Below are 21,012 nucleotides of genomic sequence, written 5' to 3' on the forward strand. Positions count from 1 at the left end.
ATTAAAAAAAAAAGAGAAAGAAAAAAGAAAGAGAATGAGAAGGGAAAAAAAAGAATTCTGACTATTTTGAGTAAATATTTGAAAAATGTGGGGCAATAAAGTAGAGCTGAGGTAAATTAAGTTTAAAAGAAATCATATTGATGACTAAACAAATGTTTGTTATGGGCTGGATTAGTATAGAATATGCAGCACACTCCTACTACTGGATGCTTCTTTAGTTTTAGTAAATAGAGTCGGTGCTGCTGTGTGTGCTGTTTTGGGGAAGTTTGAGCATACAGGTGTTAACTTGTGGTTTTGGGCTACTCAAGCAGTGAGGTGGATAGGAGGGGTTTTGATTCCTAGAAGTCAGGAAACTGAATTTATTCATCTTTTCTATAAATTGTAAACAGTTTGACCTCCAAGACTTAACTCTCTGTTGAGGAACATTTGGCATAATCTTTTCCTAAGCTGGCCCCACTTAATGTATAATGTAAACAAAAATATGAGGGGGCCCTGTCAGTGTTGTTTTTCACATAGATTAATTCTCTGAAGGGAGTTCTTGGTATGAACATACACAGAAATGACTCTAAGGGACCAAAGCAATTACTAAACATCCAGAGAAAGGCACGAATTTGTATCTAAATATCGAAGAAATTTAGAAATCTGTACGTAAACATAAAGAAGTGGGGATGAAAATAGTTATCTTGTGTTTATGAGTGACCACCTCCTACTGGTGAAACAGTATCATTACATCTTAAAACATAATGATAAAAGTCAGACCTAATGTTGTTTATTTGGCCTAAAATTTGAAAGTAAGTTGACTTTAAGTTTATTTTCTTTTAAATATTCTTCTTATTATTATCACCAATAATCTTACTGCCCTCAATTCTTAAAGAAAAACAAAACAAACATCTGGTGAAGGGTCAGGACCTTGCTTGTTACCTCTATATAACAGATTAATCTACAGTAACATCACTAACTAGTATCACTGATGAAATTCGCTTGGTTTTTTTTCACTTCACAGCCAAATCCTCAAAATTAACCTGTCAGCAAAGTACCCAGAACTATTTGTAAGTTGCAAAAATACTTTGAATTTAATTTTAATCACAGCACAACGTCCCGCTCTGTTAACAATTTATTGTTTCATTCTGAGTTCAAGCGACAATGACACAACACAACAAAGACAAATTTAGATTATTCATTGAAGAAAAACATTGACGCTTTGGTTCACTCTAGTTGCCTACGGTAATGAGAAAATGAATACAGTACAGAACTTGCAAGCTGTACATAACGTGCATTGACATTATATTCTATAAATACTCTTCACAGTATATCCAACACCATACAGCCATGAGACTGTCACAAGCAGAGAGGAGCCGCTGTCCCTCTGGTCCTTTGTCTTGAAAGCGAAAACATAAAAAAAGTGCAGAATATAAAAGAAACTGCTCTGAAATCCTAAAAATCACCACACAACAACTAAAGGAGAAGCAATTAAAGCTACAGTGTTCATTGATGAGTTGTAACCTTATAAAGTTTCAAGCTTAGTGACAAGTGCTCTGAACTGGAAGTGTAACTGGTAAGCAGCAGCAGGGTGAAGTGGGTTGTTTTTAAGCTGTACCTCATACACAGTACTGGGGAAGTCTCAGCTGTCCAGCCCCTAAAACCTCGGTGAAATAACTGTGGTGATTGGCTAAGCAGCTTTGGATAAGTCTGGAAACACCCTGCACCCACAGGAGAGTGGATTTCCAACAGCGAGACCCACTCACAAATTATTTATGTGCACATACCTCAGCAACCGTAGTGGCCGACTACTGTCATAACACAGGTCTTAAAATCAATCATGCAGTTACAAGCTTGTTAATAGCCAGGTGTAGGTAAGGTGATGGCTTCATTCAGGGTAAAAACAGCTCTGTCTGCAAACATTCTGTTTACATCCAATGTTGTTGACTTTACTCAACTGATTCATATCAGTTTTTACTCCTTATGTTAATTCAGGATGAATTTTCAATAAGTTTTTCCCAGTAAATGAGAAAAACAGCAAGAAATGAAACACTTTTACAGTTTAACTCAGCTAACTTGTTGTTAAAGATTGCATTTATTTCAATGGCAATATTTTACTTCAAACTTCCTATTTAACATTTATAAGCTCCACAAACAACTAATAAACATCTCTAAACACCATAACGCAGCAGTGTTAATCTATGTATTTCTCACCATATGCAAATCCTCCTTTTGGCAAAGGTGTGTGCTAACAGAGTTGGTGTATAAACAAACACAAATAAATGACAATACATTTAAATATTGCATCATAACTTCTAATTACTGACAAAACCTTACATTAATAAACACTGAGAAGTGTCTTATAATGTATTTGCGCAACTGCATTACATTGCTTTTGAAATTATTTCTCCTATGTCTGAATGTAGCTTATAAATGTTAAATATGTAGACTTTTAAAGTTACGTGATGCTGTAGTATTTGCTTCAGTACTGCATTATTATACCTGGATCTACACATGGCTCATACAACTAAATATCTACCAAAGATATAAATAAAAAAAGTAACATATTATATTTATGTTTTTAAGTTAATTACTTAAATAGGATTAAAATATTATAAAAGGGTATGTTAAATCAACATTACCAAAATGTATTTTTCTTTTTTCCCCGTTTGAATCGGCACAAATAACATGTTTCAGCAGTAGTAGACCCTTTTCTCGGCCATCACTCATTCAGTGGGCAGCAAATTTGCTCTTAGTTATCACAAAAGATTTATATTAATGTTTCTTTTGGAGTATTATTGTTTTCTGAGTGGCTCCCGTTATGAATGTGAGTATGAATGTAAGTAGACAAGGTTGCATTTCATGATATTGTACAAAATTTTACGTGTCACTGTATACTCAAATAATAATGTTTCTGGTCTTATAAAATGTGACTTAGTGGATGTAAACAACTAAGATTAGCTGGGTACTTGGACAGCATTCTGTGTCTGTTTTACCTCTGAGCAGCAACAGTTGTGAAATCTATTGCTGTACCCCCGGGTTCAGCTCTGCTTAATTTAAATATGAGTGGTTTAAAGACTTACAATCAAATACTAATACTTACAGCTCAACACCTGTACACACAGTACTAAAAACTCCCTTCTTCCCAACAATATTTAACTGAGGGTGGATGGAGTTGATTGATTTTTTTATTACTGTAAATATGGTGCTCGTTTTGGTGAAATATCCCTTTTTTATGCCTCATTTTCCTTATAAACAGGACTCAAGACTCCTCATCAGTGCAGCTGGGGGAGCGCTCCTGAAAAAGAGGAAACACATGACCAGAAAAGGTGGAGAACTATTTAAAATCAGTATCTGGAAACACATTAGAAGTTAAACTGGATTATTTTGAATCGAGTAGGAGTTTACTTTAAAACACATTATATCCTGATTTCAGGTTGACTTCAACATTCCCTCCCTCTGTACAGACCTCCTCACGACTTACAGAGAATTACTAGAGAATTCAGTCAGTCTACATAACTTTTCCTTTTGTTGAAGTTCCTGGTGACATAACTACTCCTTCCAGTTTCCTATGCTTTGTCCAATTATAGAGCTACACGCACCTCTTCCTGCTCTTCCTCAGAGTCATCATCACTGACCACAGGTTTGGCTCTGGTGCGTCCAGTTCGCCTGCTGCGTCCCTTCCCCCGATCTCCACCTTTATCCTTCCTCCCCAGACGGATTTTCACTTTCACCGAGCGCGCTGAACACAAACACACATTCAGATAATATGTTTACAGTATAAATAAGATTGACGAATCTCAGTGTGCATTAGGAGTTTCTGATCACAAGGTTTAAATCAAAGCTCTTAACAGAGACAACCTTACATTCAGACTCAGATCCTTCTTCCTGCTCTTCCTCGTCTTCTTCACTGTCCTCTCCCTCGCTTTCCTCCTCCTTCTCGATCTTCTGTCTCAAGCTGGTAAACACAGACTGGAGTACGATGGAGTCTTCATATATCTACTCACATAATAAAGCACAACTTCTTATTATAAACAGAAAGCAGGTAACATCAGGTACAAGAGTCAGCCTCAATACACAACAGATGTTTTTCTGCTTGGTGTCTACAAGTAATTTCATTTACCAATAAATTAACCAATAAAGGACGGGTCAGCTGGTAACAATTATCCAGCTTTTTTTGGCTGAAAGATTTTCTTTTGTAGTTTTCAGACGAGGGATCATAAGTAGAAGGCAACTACATTCATTAATACGTAGGATACATTGTGATTGTCTGTCCTTGGTAATGAGCGAGGTGTTTCTCACCAGTGAACCCTCCAGGTTGAAGGTCTGAGCGTTCTGGAAGAGCAGCATGACGTCTCTTTCCAGGTCGCCCAGACTGCGGTAGCGATGACTTCGAATCCTTTCCTACAGTCAAAATACAAAACATACATGATGTAAGATGCTCAACAGGTTGTTGCCACATAAATGTATCAGTGATACAACAGTGGAAAAATGCTTCTTAAAAGGAAAATGTAACCTTGATCTTCCTAAAGTCCACCGGTTTGCGGATAAGTTCGTAGTACTCTGGCAGCTCTTTTCGAGATGGCAGCTGAATGAACACCTCGCTCAGCTGGCGCCCGCTAGAGCTGCAGGAGATGACAACATTGGTGTAAGAAGACATACTTTTATCAGCTCTGCACGTGCTCATTTTCTCTTAAATAGCAGAAAAACAGCTGTCGGCTGCAGCAGCTGTAAATCTGTCACAGACTCCAACACAAGCCTGAAGATGCAAAAAAAGTCAAATAATAATTCACTTTAAATTTGCTAAATGTTCAGGCTCAGCTTCACAGACATCTTGTACAAGTTTTAAAAGAACAAATACATCTGTCAGGAAAAAAACACATTTAGTGAGGCAGGTTTGTAGAAATTCTGGTGCTCATTAATATGCACCAGTGCACCAGATTCATAATCTGTAATGACTTAATCTCGGTCCGCTGTTTTCACCACCTGTCTTTGTACTTGATGACGGCATCCACAATTTTCTTCATCTTTTTAGTGAGGACAGGAGGATTGGGGGAGAGTTTCTCAACTGGTGGCCTTCCCCTCTTCCTCTGCCGCTTTCCATCATCATCTTTGTCTCCTCGCCCACGGCTCCCACAGGAAGAGGACGGACCAGGAAGATCCAGGTCGCGGTCTCGTTTCCTTTTACGAGTCGTCTTTTTGTGCCGCACTTCTTCCTCCACCTCCTCAAGGGTCCCCTCCTCAATTGCCTGTGGAGAAGGCAGGACTGTTAGAGCACATTTATCTAAATCACCAAAGAGGAATTAAAAAGTTTTTTTTTTTTAATGCAGTTTATATTGTGGAGTTTTTTTTCTCAGCTTTGCCCTGAACCTTGAGCCACTGCTTCTCAGTCAGCGAGTCGCTGTAGTCCACCTCCTTTCGCTGCCGAGAGCCTCGCCCAAACATTTTCTCCTCCTCTTCCTCGCAGGTAAGCCGCTCAACCTCAGCGTCGTCCTTCATGATCCACGTGGGAAGCTCGTCTTCCTCCATCAGACGAGGTTTTCGGCGGGGGTTACGGGCCTCCTCGCGACGCCGGTCCAGATCCATACGCTAAAGTAAGAAAAAAAGTCATAAAAACAAAAAAAAAAACAAAGATGATTTAATTAAAACATAGACATTTACCATAAACTGGTCAAACTCTTCCTCACTCCTGGCAATCATCTGGTTCACCGTCTCGTCATCTGGCACCTCATCTTCCTCCTGAATACAGCAAACACACATTGGCAAACAGAGCACATAAGAGCACATTCTGTAAATGGTGTGTTGCTGGTGCACGCACACACGTTCATGCGTAGACACACTTCTTGACCCCAGACCTCATCTTGCTCCTCGTGTTCCAGTATGGCCTGTAGGAAGGCCCTGCGCTCATGGCTGGAAGATTTCTGGTCAAACATGCCTGCCTGGATGACCTTCTGGTCCACGTTCAGTTTGTATTTGGCTGCTGCCAGGATTTTTTCTTCCACACTGTTGACGGTGCAGAGACGCAGCACACGCACCTCATTCTGCTGACCAATGCGGTGGGCTCGGTCCTGAGCCTGCAGGTCCTGGAGAGCATATGAAGATGGATAAAGAGAAATGGTGTACAAAACACTCCTGCTTTAACTGTCAAAGATTAGCGTGTTAGATTGAACTCCATTGCCCTGATGGGAGAGGTAAGAGGCTGCAAAAAAAAAAAGAAAAAAAAGATCAAAACAAATGCAAAATTTTTTAACAGATGATGGTTAATAATATAATTAAAGTATATAATTAACATAACATTATAAATATAATTAAAGAATTAGTAATAAGATAAACACTCACTTATTGTTTTACATATCAAAACCAAGTTGTAAAGATGATTTGGGCAGGTTTATTTCCACTATTTTTTTAAATTAAATTCATTATAATCACTGAAAAATTTGCTGAACTAAACAGAAAAACAGGCTGTTAAATGGTTAAATTAAAATACCTGATGTGGATTCCAGTCAGAGTCAAAAATAACCACAGTGTCAGCAGACTGCAGGTTGAGGCCGAGGCCTCCAGCTCTTGTACTCAGTAGAAAGATGAAATACTCTGACCCTGGATCATTGAAGGTCTTCAGCAACATTCCTCTGTCTTCAGCCTTTGTGGTGCCTGACATGCAAGGAAGGTGGGAAAATACAAGACACACAGGACATAGGCAAGGCAAGGCAAGGCAGTTTATTTGTACAGCACATTTCATGTACAGGACTATTCAAAGTGCTTTACATAAAACAAAGGCATTACAGATATTTAGAAATAGTAAAAGGCATCAACACATAATCACAATAAAATAATAAATTACATTAAGATGATTTAAAGCAAGATAAGTTAAAAAGTTTCCGTGCAGATTTCATGCATAGGCGCATGAGAAAAGAAATGTTTTTAACCTGGATTTAAAAAAAAATTTGGTGAAAGTTTAATCTCCACTGGCAGTTTGTTCCACTTGTTTGCAGCATAACAGCTAAATGCTGCTTCTCCATGTTTAGTCTGGACTTTGGTCTTGACTAGTTGACCAGAGTCTTTGGATCTAAGAGCTCTGCTAGGTTTATATTCTCTGAACATATCACAGGTGTATTCTGGGCCTAAACCATTCTGGGGTTTGTAAACAATCAGAAGGGTTTTAACAATCTATTCTGTGACTGACTGGAAGCCAGTGTAAAGAACTGGATGAACAAATTAAAAGTCTTACCATCCAGACGCAGATACTTGAAGCTACGGTAGGCAAAATAATCCTCCATGATGGTCATGAGTGAGGTCATCTGGCAAAAAAGCAGCACTTTGTGGTTTGTAGCTCTCAGCTTTGGGAGGATTCGATCCAACACTTCAAACTTTCCCGATGCCCGATATAGGTCAGGACTGAGAGACAGACAGGTGGATGTGGTTACAAGGGAGGCAGTTTATGAGTGTGATCCTAATGTAATGATGAGTAAGTGCTTACCCCTGGACTATCCCACCAGAGAATCCTAAATGTTCAGAGAATGATTCCTACAGCAGCAATTTAAAATGCGATTAATTAGGCCTGTAGATGACACTCATCAGTTTCACATTCTTTTACAATAAAGTCAGCCTCATAACAAGATATTCCTTAAATCTGTAAAAGACGTTTCCAAATATTTTTGAGACCTTAACATTTACGTGTACAGACTCGGACTGAATATGTAATCTGTATTTTCCAGCGTTACCTCAATCTGCTGGAACATATATGGATGGTTACAGATCTTCCTCAGCTGCATGATGGTGTTCATCAGTGTCTTTGTGCCTCCTTTACCCTGGTTAGCATGCAGAGAAAGGTAACTGACATGAACAGGACACTTCATTCACTGTTTTCACGAGTCATGAGATCTGCCTTAAATCGTAATTAAGCAAACAAAGTGTGAGTGATACACAAAGAGGCATAATTAAAACAAATAAATAAACAATTAAAAGTCAATCATGATTTGTACAAAAATTGGCACAGGAATACTTGAAAGCTTCTTTTTTAGGATAATAGTTTTCATGTACCGTAAAAGCAACATGGATTCAGTTTTACACCTTAAAAACATTTTAATAACATGAAATATTGACTGTTGCGAACGCTGCATATTCAGTGTTTATTTGTTTACGTGTTCACCTTCTTGTCTTTCTCTGATCCGTCAGTGAGCAGGACCCCCTTGGCCTGCATGTGCCTGTACAGGACCCTCTGAAGAGACGACATGTCACACTTGATGACATATTCCACCTGATGAGAGGAGGAAAAGATGGTATCTATTAGGTGGACGTAGTACTCATTGTTTCTATTCATGCTTTCTGATCTATGGGCAAACATCTCATGTACAGTACAGACTATTTAAACAATAACTTGCTTTATTTAACAGCATTAATAATATATATTTCAGACAAAACCTTCCTCTCCACTGCTGCATGCTCAGCACAGAAACTGAATTGAGTTAAACATTAGATCTAATCAATTGGTTCCTTTATCCTAACACATTTTTATGAATTGACAATAAATTAATACCTTTACAACAAATAAGACTGAATTAGAGGTAATTAAACTGAAATTATTTGCATTTGATTAATATTAGATTTTAATCATTTAGGTTGCAATGAACTGAACTGAATAGGCTTCTAGTTGTACTAAATGTATTTGAATTGGACTGTATTGTATTGAACTTGAAAGTACCCTTAATTACTTTTGATATTATTATTTTAAGACCTCAGAGCTGCAAATTTGGCATCTTGTCCTGCTAGAAATCTCCAGAGAAAGTCCCTCAAATCTATTATAGAAGTGTAAACTAGTTTTAGATACAGGTCATTACATTTAATCTAACAAATTGTGAAGTACAAGCAGTTGAATACGTTGTATACTTTGAGCGTACATGTCTCTCCTTATTTATTTTTCAAGATAAAGCTCATTATTATAAATTATATATTATTTTAATTGTGTTGCTTAGGAAAAACATTAAGCACAATACACACAGTATAACTAATCATGCTCTGTCATGACAAGATGTAAGTGAGCCAGTATGTACAAGATTAAAATGCCTTTAAAAATGTTTTCATTAAATGGAAAATGGGAAAACACCAGAGGTGCTAAAACAGCGTGTTTCCCATCATGTGGTTCTCAAAACTTTGGTTGTGTGTTTGTGCTGAAGTGAGTCATGCCTTCTCCGGAAGCTGGGCCTCCACTTCCTTCTTTAATCTTCGTAAGAGGAAGGGTCGCAGCACTTTATGCAGACGACGAATAATCAAGATGGTTTCCTCTTCATTGAGGTCCACCTCAAGAGGAAGAAAAAAAAATTCTCATACACAGTTTTTGGCAGGAGAACTGTTTGGTGTGACTTCCCAAACACCTGATGATATGTGTGAAGCAAACATGTTTTCTGGTAATTCTGCACACCTTCTCTCCAGTCATAGCAAAAGGAGCGTTAAACCATTGCTCAAAGGTGCTGCAGCTCTTGAAAATGGTGGGCAAAAGGAAGTTGAGAAGCGCCCACAGCTCAGGTAGTTTGTTCTGGAGTGGAGTTCCAGTCAGTAACACTCGCCTTGGAGCGAGGTAGTGGGTGTTCAGAACCTGGGTGAGTTTACAGTGGTGGTTCTTCATACGGTGGCCTTCGTCCACAATCATGTACTTCCAGCGGATCTGGAGGAGAGAAGGATACAAGTCACTTATGCTCCAATGTTGTGCCTTATTTCAACCAACCAAATTAAGAAAGTGCCTAAAAGGGTGATTTCTTGTCCACTTTGTCCTCATGACTCGAGCAAGCTAAGTCCCAAGCCAGAACGCTTGCCTGACCCACCTGTCAGCACAGTCAGGAACCCTACAAGACAACATGAGTGCAAAGCAGCATGATGGTCACAGAGGACAGTGGGAGACGCTGTTTACAGGCCGTGTCAATGTGTTGCAGGACCTAGGAGAGAGCACTGAGACGCAGCACAGGGGGGTCAGATTGGAATACTCAAACACTGTCAGGGGTTTTGGAAGCCAGTAAACAAAAACACACCAAAACTTAAAGCAAAATAAAACAGGTTCAGCAAAAACTTGTCACATGCACATATGTAGAGAGAGAGAGAGACATACTACGGCTGCTGTGGTGCGTTTGTGTGTTACCCATCTTACCTTGGCCAGTACTTGTTTGTCTTTGATGATGTACTCATAAGTGGTGAGTAAAACGTTAAACTTGCCACTACGCAGTTGGGGAACAAAGGCTCTTCTGGCAGCAGGAGACCCCTGAAAGATAAAAAAAAATATATATATATGAATAAGATATAATATATAATAATAAGATAATATGGATTTATGGCACAAGAAAGAAATATAGAATTAAAACTGTGGCAACATGACTGCAAACACAAACCTTGTAGGACACTTTGACAACTGACGGTGCCCACTTGTCAAACTCATATACCCAGTTAGACAGAGTTCTTTTAAAAAAGAAACATCTTAGTTTTAATTTTACAATATATTTGAAATCATTTATCTTTATGTTATGACGTGTAAAGAAATTTTTGCTTATAATGGATTAACTCTCACGAGAGGGGCACAATGATGAGGTAGGGTCCATTAAGCCGTTTGTGCTCCATGAGGTATGTGATTAGGGCGATAGTCTGTATGGTTTTTCCCAAACCCATTTCATCAGCAAGGATCCCGTTTAGATTGTTGTTGTACAGTGAAACCAGCCACTCTAGACCTTTAATCTGCAACACAAATAAGGAATTTATCTAACGCAACAATAGCTGCATGGTATAAGAATGCACTGTACAAGTAAGAAAAATATAAACTAGAATTCATTTCCATACAAAATGGTGTTGGAGGTAGAACCAGGATATGTAGAAAAAAATACAAATTCTTAAAGTTGAATATTTCTTTGCAAATGTGTGTTTACCTGATACTGTTTGAGCTGTCCGTTTATCAGTAAACTAGACTGTTTGTCCACCTTCTCTGTGACAGCATGAGCCACAGCGTAATACGACTGGAGTCCTCGAGCGAATGCTGCACCACTATACTCGTCATCCACATCCTGTTTAGCATTCCTGCAAATAATAAATAGCAACTTTTATCTAACTTAAATTAGTCCAAGTGTAATTGGTTCCAGCAGTTCGATTATGAGCTTACTCTATGATGTGTCGGACGTCCACTTCTGACACATCTTCACTGTCTGGGTCTGTAATCTTCTTCTTTTCCTCTGCTGGAGCTGTTGAAGACTGAGGCTCCTCTTCTTCCTCCTGCCACATAAAGTTGCTTGTTAGTTATCAATTTATTTACCTCTTAATAGAACAGTGACTATCAATTTGGTTTACAATATGACTCACAATATGACCCACCTCTTCCTCTTCTTCCTCTTCACTGTCTTCACTGTCGGAGCGTGGCGCCACCTCATAACTAGACAGAAACATGCATGAATACTTTAATAAAATACATTAAAAAAGTGTTTTCAAGTACAATTAACTTTCTAACATTCGTTTCATTCATTGTCTTAGAACCTTACAACTAGTAGGGTGGGAATTTACAGTAAGGCCTTGTGGTGGCAGCAGAGGAATGACCATGTTGGTCCTTATCCATTCCTAACCAGTAATCCCAATTGCAGCTCTGTCTTCATTGGTCTAACCTAGCAACTCCGGACCTCTTAAGCCAGTGTCCTGCAGGTTTTCAATGTGTTCCTGCTGCAACACATCTGGTTCAAATTAAATAGTTCTCCAACAGCTTGTTGTCAAGGTCTGCACCAGCCTCTCAATGACCCATTATTTGACTCATGTGTGCTGCAGCATGAACATGAAAACCTGCAGGACACTACTCGAGATGTCTAGAGTTGGTAATCCCTGGCACTTTAACCTGTCTTCCAGGTGCATTTAAGCTCAGTGAATGCTTGTTTGCATGTTAACAAGCTTAATGCTTGTTAGCATTACGCATGTTAACCAACATTGCTGGGTAATTCCACAATACCCAGCAACAGCATAATGATTTTTGTATAATATTCTGCTTTTTAACGCAAATATGTTAACATATCAATAAGAAACAATTAATTTTGAATTAGTATGTTTGTCCAAACATTTGTCTTACTAAGTATGCATGATGTTTAGAATTTTAGCTCCCTAGTTACCTGTCAACTAAATACGCACATTATTTAGCAAATTAACAAACAGTTAGCATATTAGCTAACTGATACCTTGAACTTGATAGGAAATGCCTATTGATACTTAGCACACTTATATGCTTGTTAGCATTTTAGCTACGTAACATTACCTAATTAGGTGACCACTAAGTTAGGATGTTAGCTTGATGAGTTGGCGGGTTAGTTAGCAGTTGGTAATGTTTAGCAAACATAACATCTTGGCTAGCTACCATTGAGGTAGTAAGTAGTATTTACTACAAACAGAATGTTAACTTACCAGCATTAAGGTAACATGTTCGTTAATGTCTAGCCCACTAGCATACAGATTAGCTTTGTGGTGTTTATTTGTGTTTTTAACATGACAGTCATTTAACTTTAGAAATTCAACATTTTATGAGGAACGCTTATGTATTTATTCATTTATTTATTAATCCACAATTAATTATTCTACCACATTTTATGTTTATTTTCTTCTCTCTCCTCTACCATTTGCATGTCTGTTCTCACCCAGGGTTCATCTCCAGCCAGGTCTCCAGTTGTCCAGCTTTAGGAGCATCCACACCTGTAAGGATATTCCCACTGTCCACATGGATGACCTTCACAGGCAGATCACTCATCTGACTAGTCTCATCCAGAGGCTGCAAGAAGAAGGAGCCAAGTTAGCATTCAAATTCAGCTACTTCATCCATTTATGATGTCTCACATCAAGAAAACTGTGTTAATATTAACTAGGGTGACCAGATTTGAGTTGGTACAAGAGTGAACATTTAGTTGGGGGGTGTATCTTTAGACACATTTTTAGGGCTAAAAATGTATGGGGAAAAAAATACTTGGCATTCATTCCACTTCTATTCTGGTGGAGAAGATAAATTTCAATGTTTGTCCCTGTATTAAGCAATAATGTTATAAATATAAACACACACAAAAAAAGGAAAAAGAAACTTATGTCTTATGTGAGTTTTCAGCTCCCTGCTTCCCATGCACCAAGATGAACATGGGTATTTTTTCAGTATTTTGTCTATGAATTTTACGTTTCTGCATTTTCTAACTTTACTAGATGCTGGACCTTCAGATCTGTAACTCCTCAACAGCTTCTTCCTCAGGCCGTCAAGGCCACCAATCCAAAACATGAACCTGGTCTTTAGTTCTTCTGATTGAGATGTTAAACTGCAAAGAAAGTGAGGGAACTGAAACCTCTCACCAGGAAAATGAGTGGCTTTGCATCCTTCATGGGTGCAAAACCCATCCAAGACTAGGGAGAGTCATGCACACCTGCTCTAAAGTACAAAGTTATGGTGCATTCAAGTTGTCTTGTAATTCCGAGCAGTCGAGAGTAAGTGACATTTTTACCAGGTAACTCTGTCCTCTCAGATAAGGCTTCCTCCTCTCCCCCTCCCTCTCCTTTTGCTCATTGTCAGAGAGTGGACAACAATAATAGGCGAGTATGGGGATTGAAACAAAACACAAATCCGATGCAAACATCGGATGCTGAGAGAGGCTGAGATAGAGCAAAATCCTGGAATATTTTAATATTCCGACCGGACACATTTTATACCTCAAAAAGAGAACATGCACGGGTAAAAGAGGACGTTTGGTCAACCTAAATTAACCATATGATGGAGAAGGTAATGCACACTACTTTAGTTGCTGGTGTATAGCGAGATATCCAGCATGTGTGTGTTGGCTAAATGGGCAAACTCCATCTATTTGAAACACCACTGATGTTTCTAATAGATTGTGTGTATTATGATAAGTGTTTGGGAAGACAAAAAAGCAAAAACAATTGCTGAAGTATTTTGTGAGGTCAAATTATACTTCTCATTTCTTATAAAACCACTGAATATGATCAACTTCTAACTACATTCTGTAATCTGGATCCCTGAAGGCTACATTAGCTCACCTCTCCATCAGGCCCCAAGGCAGGAGTCTGACCCTCTGCATTCTCCATCTGCAACAAAACAAAAAGTTCTTTAATTACAAGGAGATCACACACACATTTCAGGTGTAAAATGTCCCAGACAACAGCAGTACAGGTCATAGAAGTTACTGGTAATAAGACATTAAAAACTGACAAGGAGATTAAAAAGGGTTAAACAGTAGAAAAAGAGCATACTCCTAACCTTCTATTACAGTTTAATTTACCTGTACATTTCTTACTGTAATATAGTTTGGGCCAGCAGTTACCCTTCTTATTTACAAGCAACCGATAGATTTCAGAAATCTTTTGTAAGAATAGCTGCCAATTCTTCTTATTTAGCCTCAACTAAACCAATATTTAAACTGCAAATACTTACAATTTAAAGGGTTAGCAAGAACCAAACAGGGGTTCTTATGTATGAAGTAATTTGCCACCCAACATATCTACCTTTTCTTTTCTAAGTTACATTGAGTCCAACTCTTGTTATCATGCACATTTTACAAGAAGTAAGAATGACCTACTCCCTCCTTTCTGTAGGACCGCTGTTGCTAAATTCGTATTTCTATATAAAGGTACGTTGCTGCGGGATGACATGAAAAATCTGACAATCGTGTTTCTCTTTAAATACATTTAGGATCAAGCTCAAAAAATCCCTACAGATGCTCTAGTCACCTTTATATCAATGTATTTTGTAAGTATTTTTTTCTTATTATTATTATTTTCTTATCTCTTTAATGTTTATATGTTCGATCCTTTGTTGGGGGGAGGTTCGAACCTGGGGGGCAGTGGCCTTTCTCTGCGGAGTTTGCATGTTCTCCCTGTGTATGTGTGTGTTCTCCGGCTTCCTCCCACCATCCAAAGACATGCATGTTAATTGGTCACAAATTCTCCCTAGGAGTGAGTGTGTATGAATGGTTGTTTGTCCCTATCTGTGTACGCCCTACGATGGACTGGTGACCTGTCCAGGGTGTACCCTGCCTCTCACCTGCTAAATGCTGGGTTAGGCTCCAGCTTACCCACAACCCATAACGGACTAAGTGGTACAGAGAATGAATGAATGTTGAATTGTATATATCTGTGTGTATGAGAAGGAGATGGGCACATATGTGTTGTGTATTCTGTGTCTCGGAGAGAAGGGGGTATGGGGTGGGGAGCTATACTGAGTGATAAGCGTAGCTAGATATGGGTTTAAGATGGGGATGGTTGCTTATAAGCCCTTTTGGGCTTTTTAAACCCTTTCTGCACATTTTTTAACATGTTTCTTTTAACATGTTTCTTTTACTGCTTTTATATATATTACAATTTTATGTATGTAAGTGCAAATAACAATAAACAAAATAAACAAACATTTGTATCATTCCAGTATTCCACACCTTCTTTTTTTTCTTCTTTTTCTTTTTCTTCTCCTTGAGGGCCTGCGCAGCTTTGTGGGCTCTGACCAGCTCTGTTAGGTTGGCCACATACTCGTCAGTTTGCTGAAGCAAGTAGGCCAGGCGCTTATCTTTCTTCTGGTCAATCAGTTTACGGTAGCCCTCCTCATCCTCAGCCTGTGGAAACAGAGGATGTAAATAGGAAGGCATTGAAACTGTTAAATGTTTGTTGTGCAAACAGCAATAGTATCTTTTTACCATAAGCCTCCTCATCCTCTCTTTCTCAATACGCTCATTCTCCTTCTTCTGCTCCCGCTCAGTGTTGGCGTGGTAGGTGGCCACTGCTTTGGTCAGTTTCTGAATTTTGCCAGTGATGGAACGATGATACTCCTTGAAGTCTTTGGCATGTTGTAGGATGCTGTTGAGGTACTCCTGCAGTTCGATTGGGTGAAAAACACAAAAGAGGAGTTAGTTAAAAAAAAAAAGCCAAAGAAAAGTATTGCAGGTAACTTCCAAGTTTGTTGTGTACCTGATGTTTTTGCCTGCGTTTGCGCTCTTGCTCAATCTTCTGTTGCTTCTCTAGTTTCTCAGTGATGCGGGCCTCTCTCAGAGACTGACGCTTGCTTCGCTTGTAGGCCTTGGCATCAAGGGCAGTCTCTAGAGCTGTGTCGCGTCGCATGCACACCACTACCTCTTGACGCAGCTGTGTTTATACAGAAACATAAATCACCATAACTGAAAAAACACAGGCCTTGAAGGCCCACAATAACCTGAAAAGATTAATTGTTTTAAAAAATAGAAGTGAAGATGCTTAAGTCCCTACCTGTCTCTGAAAGTTAAGTAGCCGGAGGGCTTTGAGCTCTATTGTAGCTTTGGTACGTAAATCACCAGCCAGAGACCCTGGTAGGTTCTCTAGTTCAGCAATACGATGAGTGATACGAGCTTGTAACCTGAAAGAGCAAACAGCACCAGCTTATTTTTTCCGCTATATGATGTTTTGTTCATTATTTTTTTTCATTTGTACCTTTTGTTTTGAATATATCTGTTGGTAGTATTCAAGAATAGTTTGTGCTAAATGTATTAAGTTTTGATCACTTAGGAAACTCAAAACTACCATGTTTGTAATACAATATACAGCAAGCTTAAGATTCATTTAGTAAAAGTGCATCCCCGAAGGGTCCGGTGTACCTGTACTCCCTCTCCTGCAGTATCTCCACTGGGTCGAGGCCACAGGGTTTCTGAATGGGAGTAATCCGGTTCTGCTTGGCGTGGTAAGGCATCATAGGAGTAGGCTGTACCGGCTGACCAGGGGACTGGGTCTGAGGAGGCATTACAGGGGAAGCAGCAGGGGGAACTGAAGGGGGAGCAGGGGAGGGTCTACCAGTGGGTTGAGGAGGGATGAGTTTTTGAGGTGCATTGGAAGGGGCTGCTGCATTCACCATAGGTCCTAAAGAAAGAAGAAGTGAAGGAAAGAATATATAACTACCATGCTTCTATCAAGATCATTACTTTAAAAGTTCAGAAAAGTATGATCTTAACTATTTTACGCTAAGACCACAAACCTTCAGGCCAGGATTTGGGTGGTCCATTAGGGTTTGGTCCTTGCATTCCAACTGGAGTGCCTGATGGACCTGGAGGAGGCATGTTGGGGCCCATCATTCCTAAGATATAGCCAAATAGACATTGTCTTCAACTTAATTCTTCATCTATAGCACACATAATATGAAATTAGAGAAAAACTCTTAAACTTGGGGAGTTTTGTGGAGCTTTTCTGCAGATTCAGAGTTACACAGGTATAAATGTGCCGTGACATGCTCACCATGAGTTCGGGTGTACCCTGAGCCCATCGGCCCAGGCACTGGCCCTGGTCCTGCTGGACCACCTCCTGACCCTCCTCCAGCTCCAGGAACCAGGCTAGGCATGGACTGCTGCTGCTGCATCCCTGGCATCGGCCTCTTTCCTTGGACAGCCATTTGGAGGTGGTCTGGCAGGGCTTGTCCACGAGCTAGCATCTTATAAGCCATAATCTGGGCTCTGAGTTGATGAAGCTGGTTCTGGTTGAAAGGAGTTGGACCACTGAGGCCGCCAGGACCTCCAGAACCAGTAGGGCCACTAGTTTCAAGACCGGAACTGAGGTTGGGCACACTGGGACCAAGGCTGGGTCCGGGGCTGGGGCCTGGTCCAGAACTGCTTGGAGGTCCAGAACGGTTATTAGGACCTAAGCTGTGTTGATCTGAGCTAGGGCCATCTAAAGGGGCTGATGCCGGACCAGCAGAGGAAGAGGAGGATGAAGATGATGGCATAAGAGGTCCAGAAGGGGGACCATTTGAAGCAACAGGACTGGAGTGGTCAGAGCCACCTAATGGTGAGTGGTAACCTGGAAGACAGACAGATAGAGCGAGTCAATCACATGAGGTACTGATATACAGAAAAATGTCATCAAGCTTTATGAGTCTTTTTATTTCTCTGTGACAGAAGAGACAAACTGTCTTTCCATTTCCAGTCTTTGCTTAACCAGCTAAATTTTAATAACGCAAACATGAAAAGAGTATCGTTCTCCTTATTTAAATATTGGCAAGCAAGTGAAGAGTATTTTTCAAAATGTCAAATCCATCCCTGCTCCACAGCCTGCAGCACAGCCAAACAAAAAGCAAATCATTACGTAACCTTGATTTAATCCTCCCAGACTGTTATTTCAAAAGGTTTTTTAGACTGATTCACAGCAAGCCAAACTGACAGTTTTGTTTCAAACAAAACATTTCCCGTCTTACAGTAGGCAGCATACAGTGGCTGCTATCTGACTACAAACTCGTCCTGGTATTAGCTAAGCTGAGCTGTGGCTTTGCACGATTCTAATTATTTTAAATCAAAACTCATTTAAAGAGTCTGAAAACAAGGATTTATATTGCATGTTGTAGCTTGTGTGGTACCAACACTCCCTGTGAGCCAGTCTGACCACATGACTCACACCACTACAGTTAAATCACACACCAGGTGTCCACTTACACAATGCTGGGAAGAAGGGACTTGCTTAAGATGAAGCAGTGCTGCATTCCTACCTTGTGAGTGTTGGTCCAGAGGACTGGGCGGGGGGCCCATACCACTGTGGCCGCCCTGTCTCATAGACAGTCCCTTCATCTGACTGAAGCGGCCGTCCTCGCTCAAGCTCTTCTCGTGCATGCCCTCCATGGGCTGTGGGAGGAATAAACAATGCTGAAATAGAACTGCAATATGTATTTATTTAAAAAAAACTATTAGATGTTTACAACTGTAAGTCATAAAACAGTGTGCCTGGGTTGATATTCTCAAGAAATTGATTTATTCTATGTAATTTTATTGTCATTACTCGACAGTTGTACAACTTACCCTATAATCATGGATTTTCTTTTTGATAAATCATTGTTCTCTGTCTAGAATATTGTTGTTTTTATGGGTGCAAATCAACCTGAAGTGTCTGAGGTAACTTGAATTTTTGACAAGTCTTTTATTTTACATGAAGATGTTCAATTGATCTTGTTCTTCTTCTCCACTACAAATAAGTGAAATAAAAAATATCTCTAAGACGTGCATACATTTAGTTTTGCAGCTGTGGGAGCTGCTTTGCAAATTTAAACTAAAATATTTTTGATCAGTCAATGACAGCAGGATTCCTAGAAATAAAGAGAAAATGCTATAGATGAACTACACTAGTGTTTCTATGTAGCACCAAAAACTGAATATTATCGACACATATCAGTATCTGTCACCATCTGGTGTCTGGAGGCAGTGTGATTTATATGGGCATCCCTGGTTTCCAGTGGCACAGGGTCATGAGTGTTTGATAATGATGTAAGAGAAGAAGTTGGAAAAATTATGATGTGCATAAGGGAAAAGATGTGTATAAATTCAGACAAATTCTGCAAAAGCTGAGTCAGTCATCTGATTTCAACTTAGTCAAACAACTGAAGACAGCTGCAGTCAAACCATCATAAAGAAAAAATCTATGGTTTCCAAGACCTCAGGCTGTCATTAATTGTCAAGGATTGTCCACAGGTTATTAAAAAAAATCATATTTTAATCATGGTTATGGATGGTCATTTGTTTGATCTGAGCCACTGAAAAGAAGAGCTCTCCATTTAAACCTTTTGATGTAAACACCTTTGAATTAAATTTGGAAGTCTGCACTTTAAGTACAGTTTTAATATAAACTTGTAAAGTGATTATACTCTCAGCTGAAGTGCGTCAGTGGCCAAATGTTAGGGCTGCACATGATAAGGTTCATTGCATTCCTGTGCAGACGCATGTCAGGCCATCCATACCGTCTGAATGTAACAATCCAACATTTTATACGCTAGTCGCAATAAACATACCACCAGCAGGATAACTGTAGTTTGATGTCCTTACTTTGTGGAGAGGATGCATGTTGTCTGGGGCATAGCCCGAGGGCCCAGGCTGGGAGTGTCCAGATGAAGGGGGACCAGGACTGGGGCCCATCATGCTGTGAGAGGACCCTGGGGAGGGCCCAGGGCTGGGTCCTAGCATAGTACCAGGGGATGGACCTGGACCAGGGGAAGGACCGGGGCGAGGCGTGCCCCCCATGGGAGGATCTGGCGTTGACATTGACCTGGATCTTCTGCCCCTAGATGAGCAGCAGAGACCTGGGAGAAAAGGAGGGAATGGAAAAGGAAATTATCTGTGCAAAGCTCCAAGGAATGACATTTCACTGTTAATCTATCCATTCATTCATTCATTCATTCATTTTATTCAATCAATTTATTGTCCAAATTATAAAAGCTAATGAGTGGTCCGATTTGATGATTTTAAAAGGAAAAACTAACAAGGTAGTCAAGCCAGATATCTAACTTAATTTGTGTCATTCTGTTAAATAATATAGGTGCACAATCTTTGCAGGAAAGAGTGAATTTAGTCAAACATATGAGATGTAAATTCTCCATTCTGCTGCTGCGCTGCACCAAATAGCTTCTTGTGCGCATATGCAATTACAGCTGCCGGGTCTAACACCGAACTTGAACTGAGCATGGGGGGGGGGGGACAGTAAATTATGCACATGAGCCCCTGCTGCTAAGAATTTCCTTACTTAGTCCATGAAAGGGTGCATTGTTAAATATTAAAAAAAGGGGAATGGCGGACTGTGCTTGTGCGGACTGACCTACCCGCATCAACAGGACAGGCAGTCTTAGCGGAATCTCTGCGCTTCCGAGCTAATATTTAGGGGAGATGAAAGAAGACGCAGCGGTTTTAGCAATTAGTCCACTCACCCTCTTTGTAATCTGCCTTCAAGCGTTGATTTGTTTAACCGACGTGGCTCGAGCGCCCCCTCCACCGCTCCAATGACCGAATGTCTAGTCACGGCTGTCCAACAGCGCGCATGCGTGTGCAGCGACGCCAGGGCCTCCGCTTACACCGACATAATTGAACTCTGAAAACGCTTCAACTGTCATTATTATAAAACTGACAATTTGAAAAAAAAGACACTGTAGCTTTAAGATAAGCACATCTATGTGTGAATTAATAAATAGGAATAAAAATAAATAACCAATAAAAAAATATTCAAAGTTACCATGGCAACCGAGTCATTTTAAGGACAAGTCAAACATTTTAAGATTTCTCATAG

General features: G+C 39.8%; 1 protein-coding gene across 5 annotated transcripts; it reads right to left on the bottom strand.

Moving 5' to 3' along the window:
- Positions 1–1,101: 1,101 nt before the first annotated feature.
- LOC121638708 (transcription activator BRG1) lies at positions 1,102–20,743 on the bottom strand. Of its 5 annotated transcripts, none has more exons than XM_041983647.1 (34): positions 20,657–20,743; positions 19,782–20,035; positions 18,458–18,590; positions 17,218–17,775; positions 16,961–17,059; positions 16,587–16,845; positions 16,222–16,348; positions 15,928–16,101; positions 15,657–15,830; positions 15,402–15,575; positions 14,011–14,058; positions 12,618–12,748; positions 11,323–11,380; positions 11,114–11,223; positions 10,884–11,031; positions 10,532–10,695; positions 10,356–10,422; positions 10,118–10,228; positions 9,398–9,640; positions 9,163–9,276; positions 8,129–8,236; positions 7,701–7,787; positions 7,457–7,503; positions 7,208–7,374; positions 6,467–6,630; positions 5,835–6,062; positions 5,641–5,718; positions 5,350–5,568; positions 4,966–5,228; positions 4,496–4,604; positions 4,282–4,383; positions 3,846–3,978; positions 3,582–3,721; positions 1,102–3,277 (listed from the first exon to the last, which is right to left on the bottom strand). In XM_041983647.1, exons 2-34 carry the CDS (start codon positions 19,995–19,997, stop codon positions 3,242–3,244), a joined length of 4,989 nt encoding a protein of 1,662 aa, XP_041839581.1. In that variant the 5' UTR covers positions 19,998–20,035; positions 20,657–20,743; the 3' UTR covers positions 1,102–3,241. The 5 variants fall into 5 exon arrangements, with proteins under 5 accessions (XP_041839581.1, XP_041839579.1, XP_041839580.1 ...); XM_041983645.1 differs by having other exon boundaries at positions 5,802–6,062; XM_041983646.1 differs by having other exon boundaries at positions 11,311–11,380.
- Between the last annotated feature and the right edge of the window lie 269 nt (positions 20,744–21,012).

Source organism: Melanotaenia boesemani, chromosome 4, assembly GCF_017639745.1.
Source record: "Melanotaenia boesemani isolate fMelBoe1 chromosome 4, fMelBoe1.pri, whole genome shotgun sequence".
NCBI classification, from domain to species: domain Eukaryota; kingdom Metazoa; phylum Chordata; class Actinopteri; order Atheriniformes; family Melanotaeniidae; genus Melanotaenia; species Melanotaenia boesemani.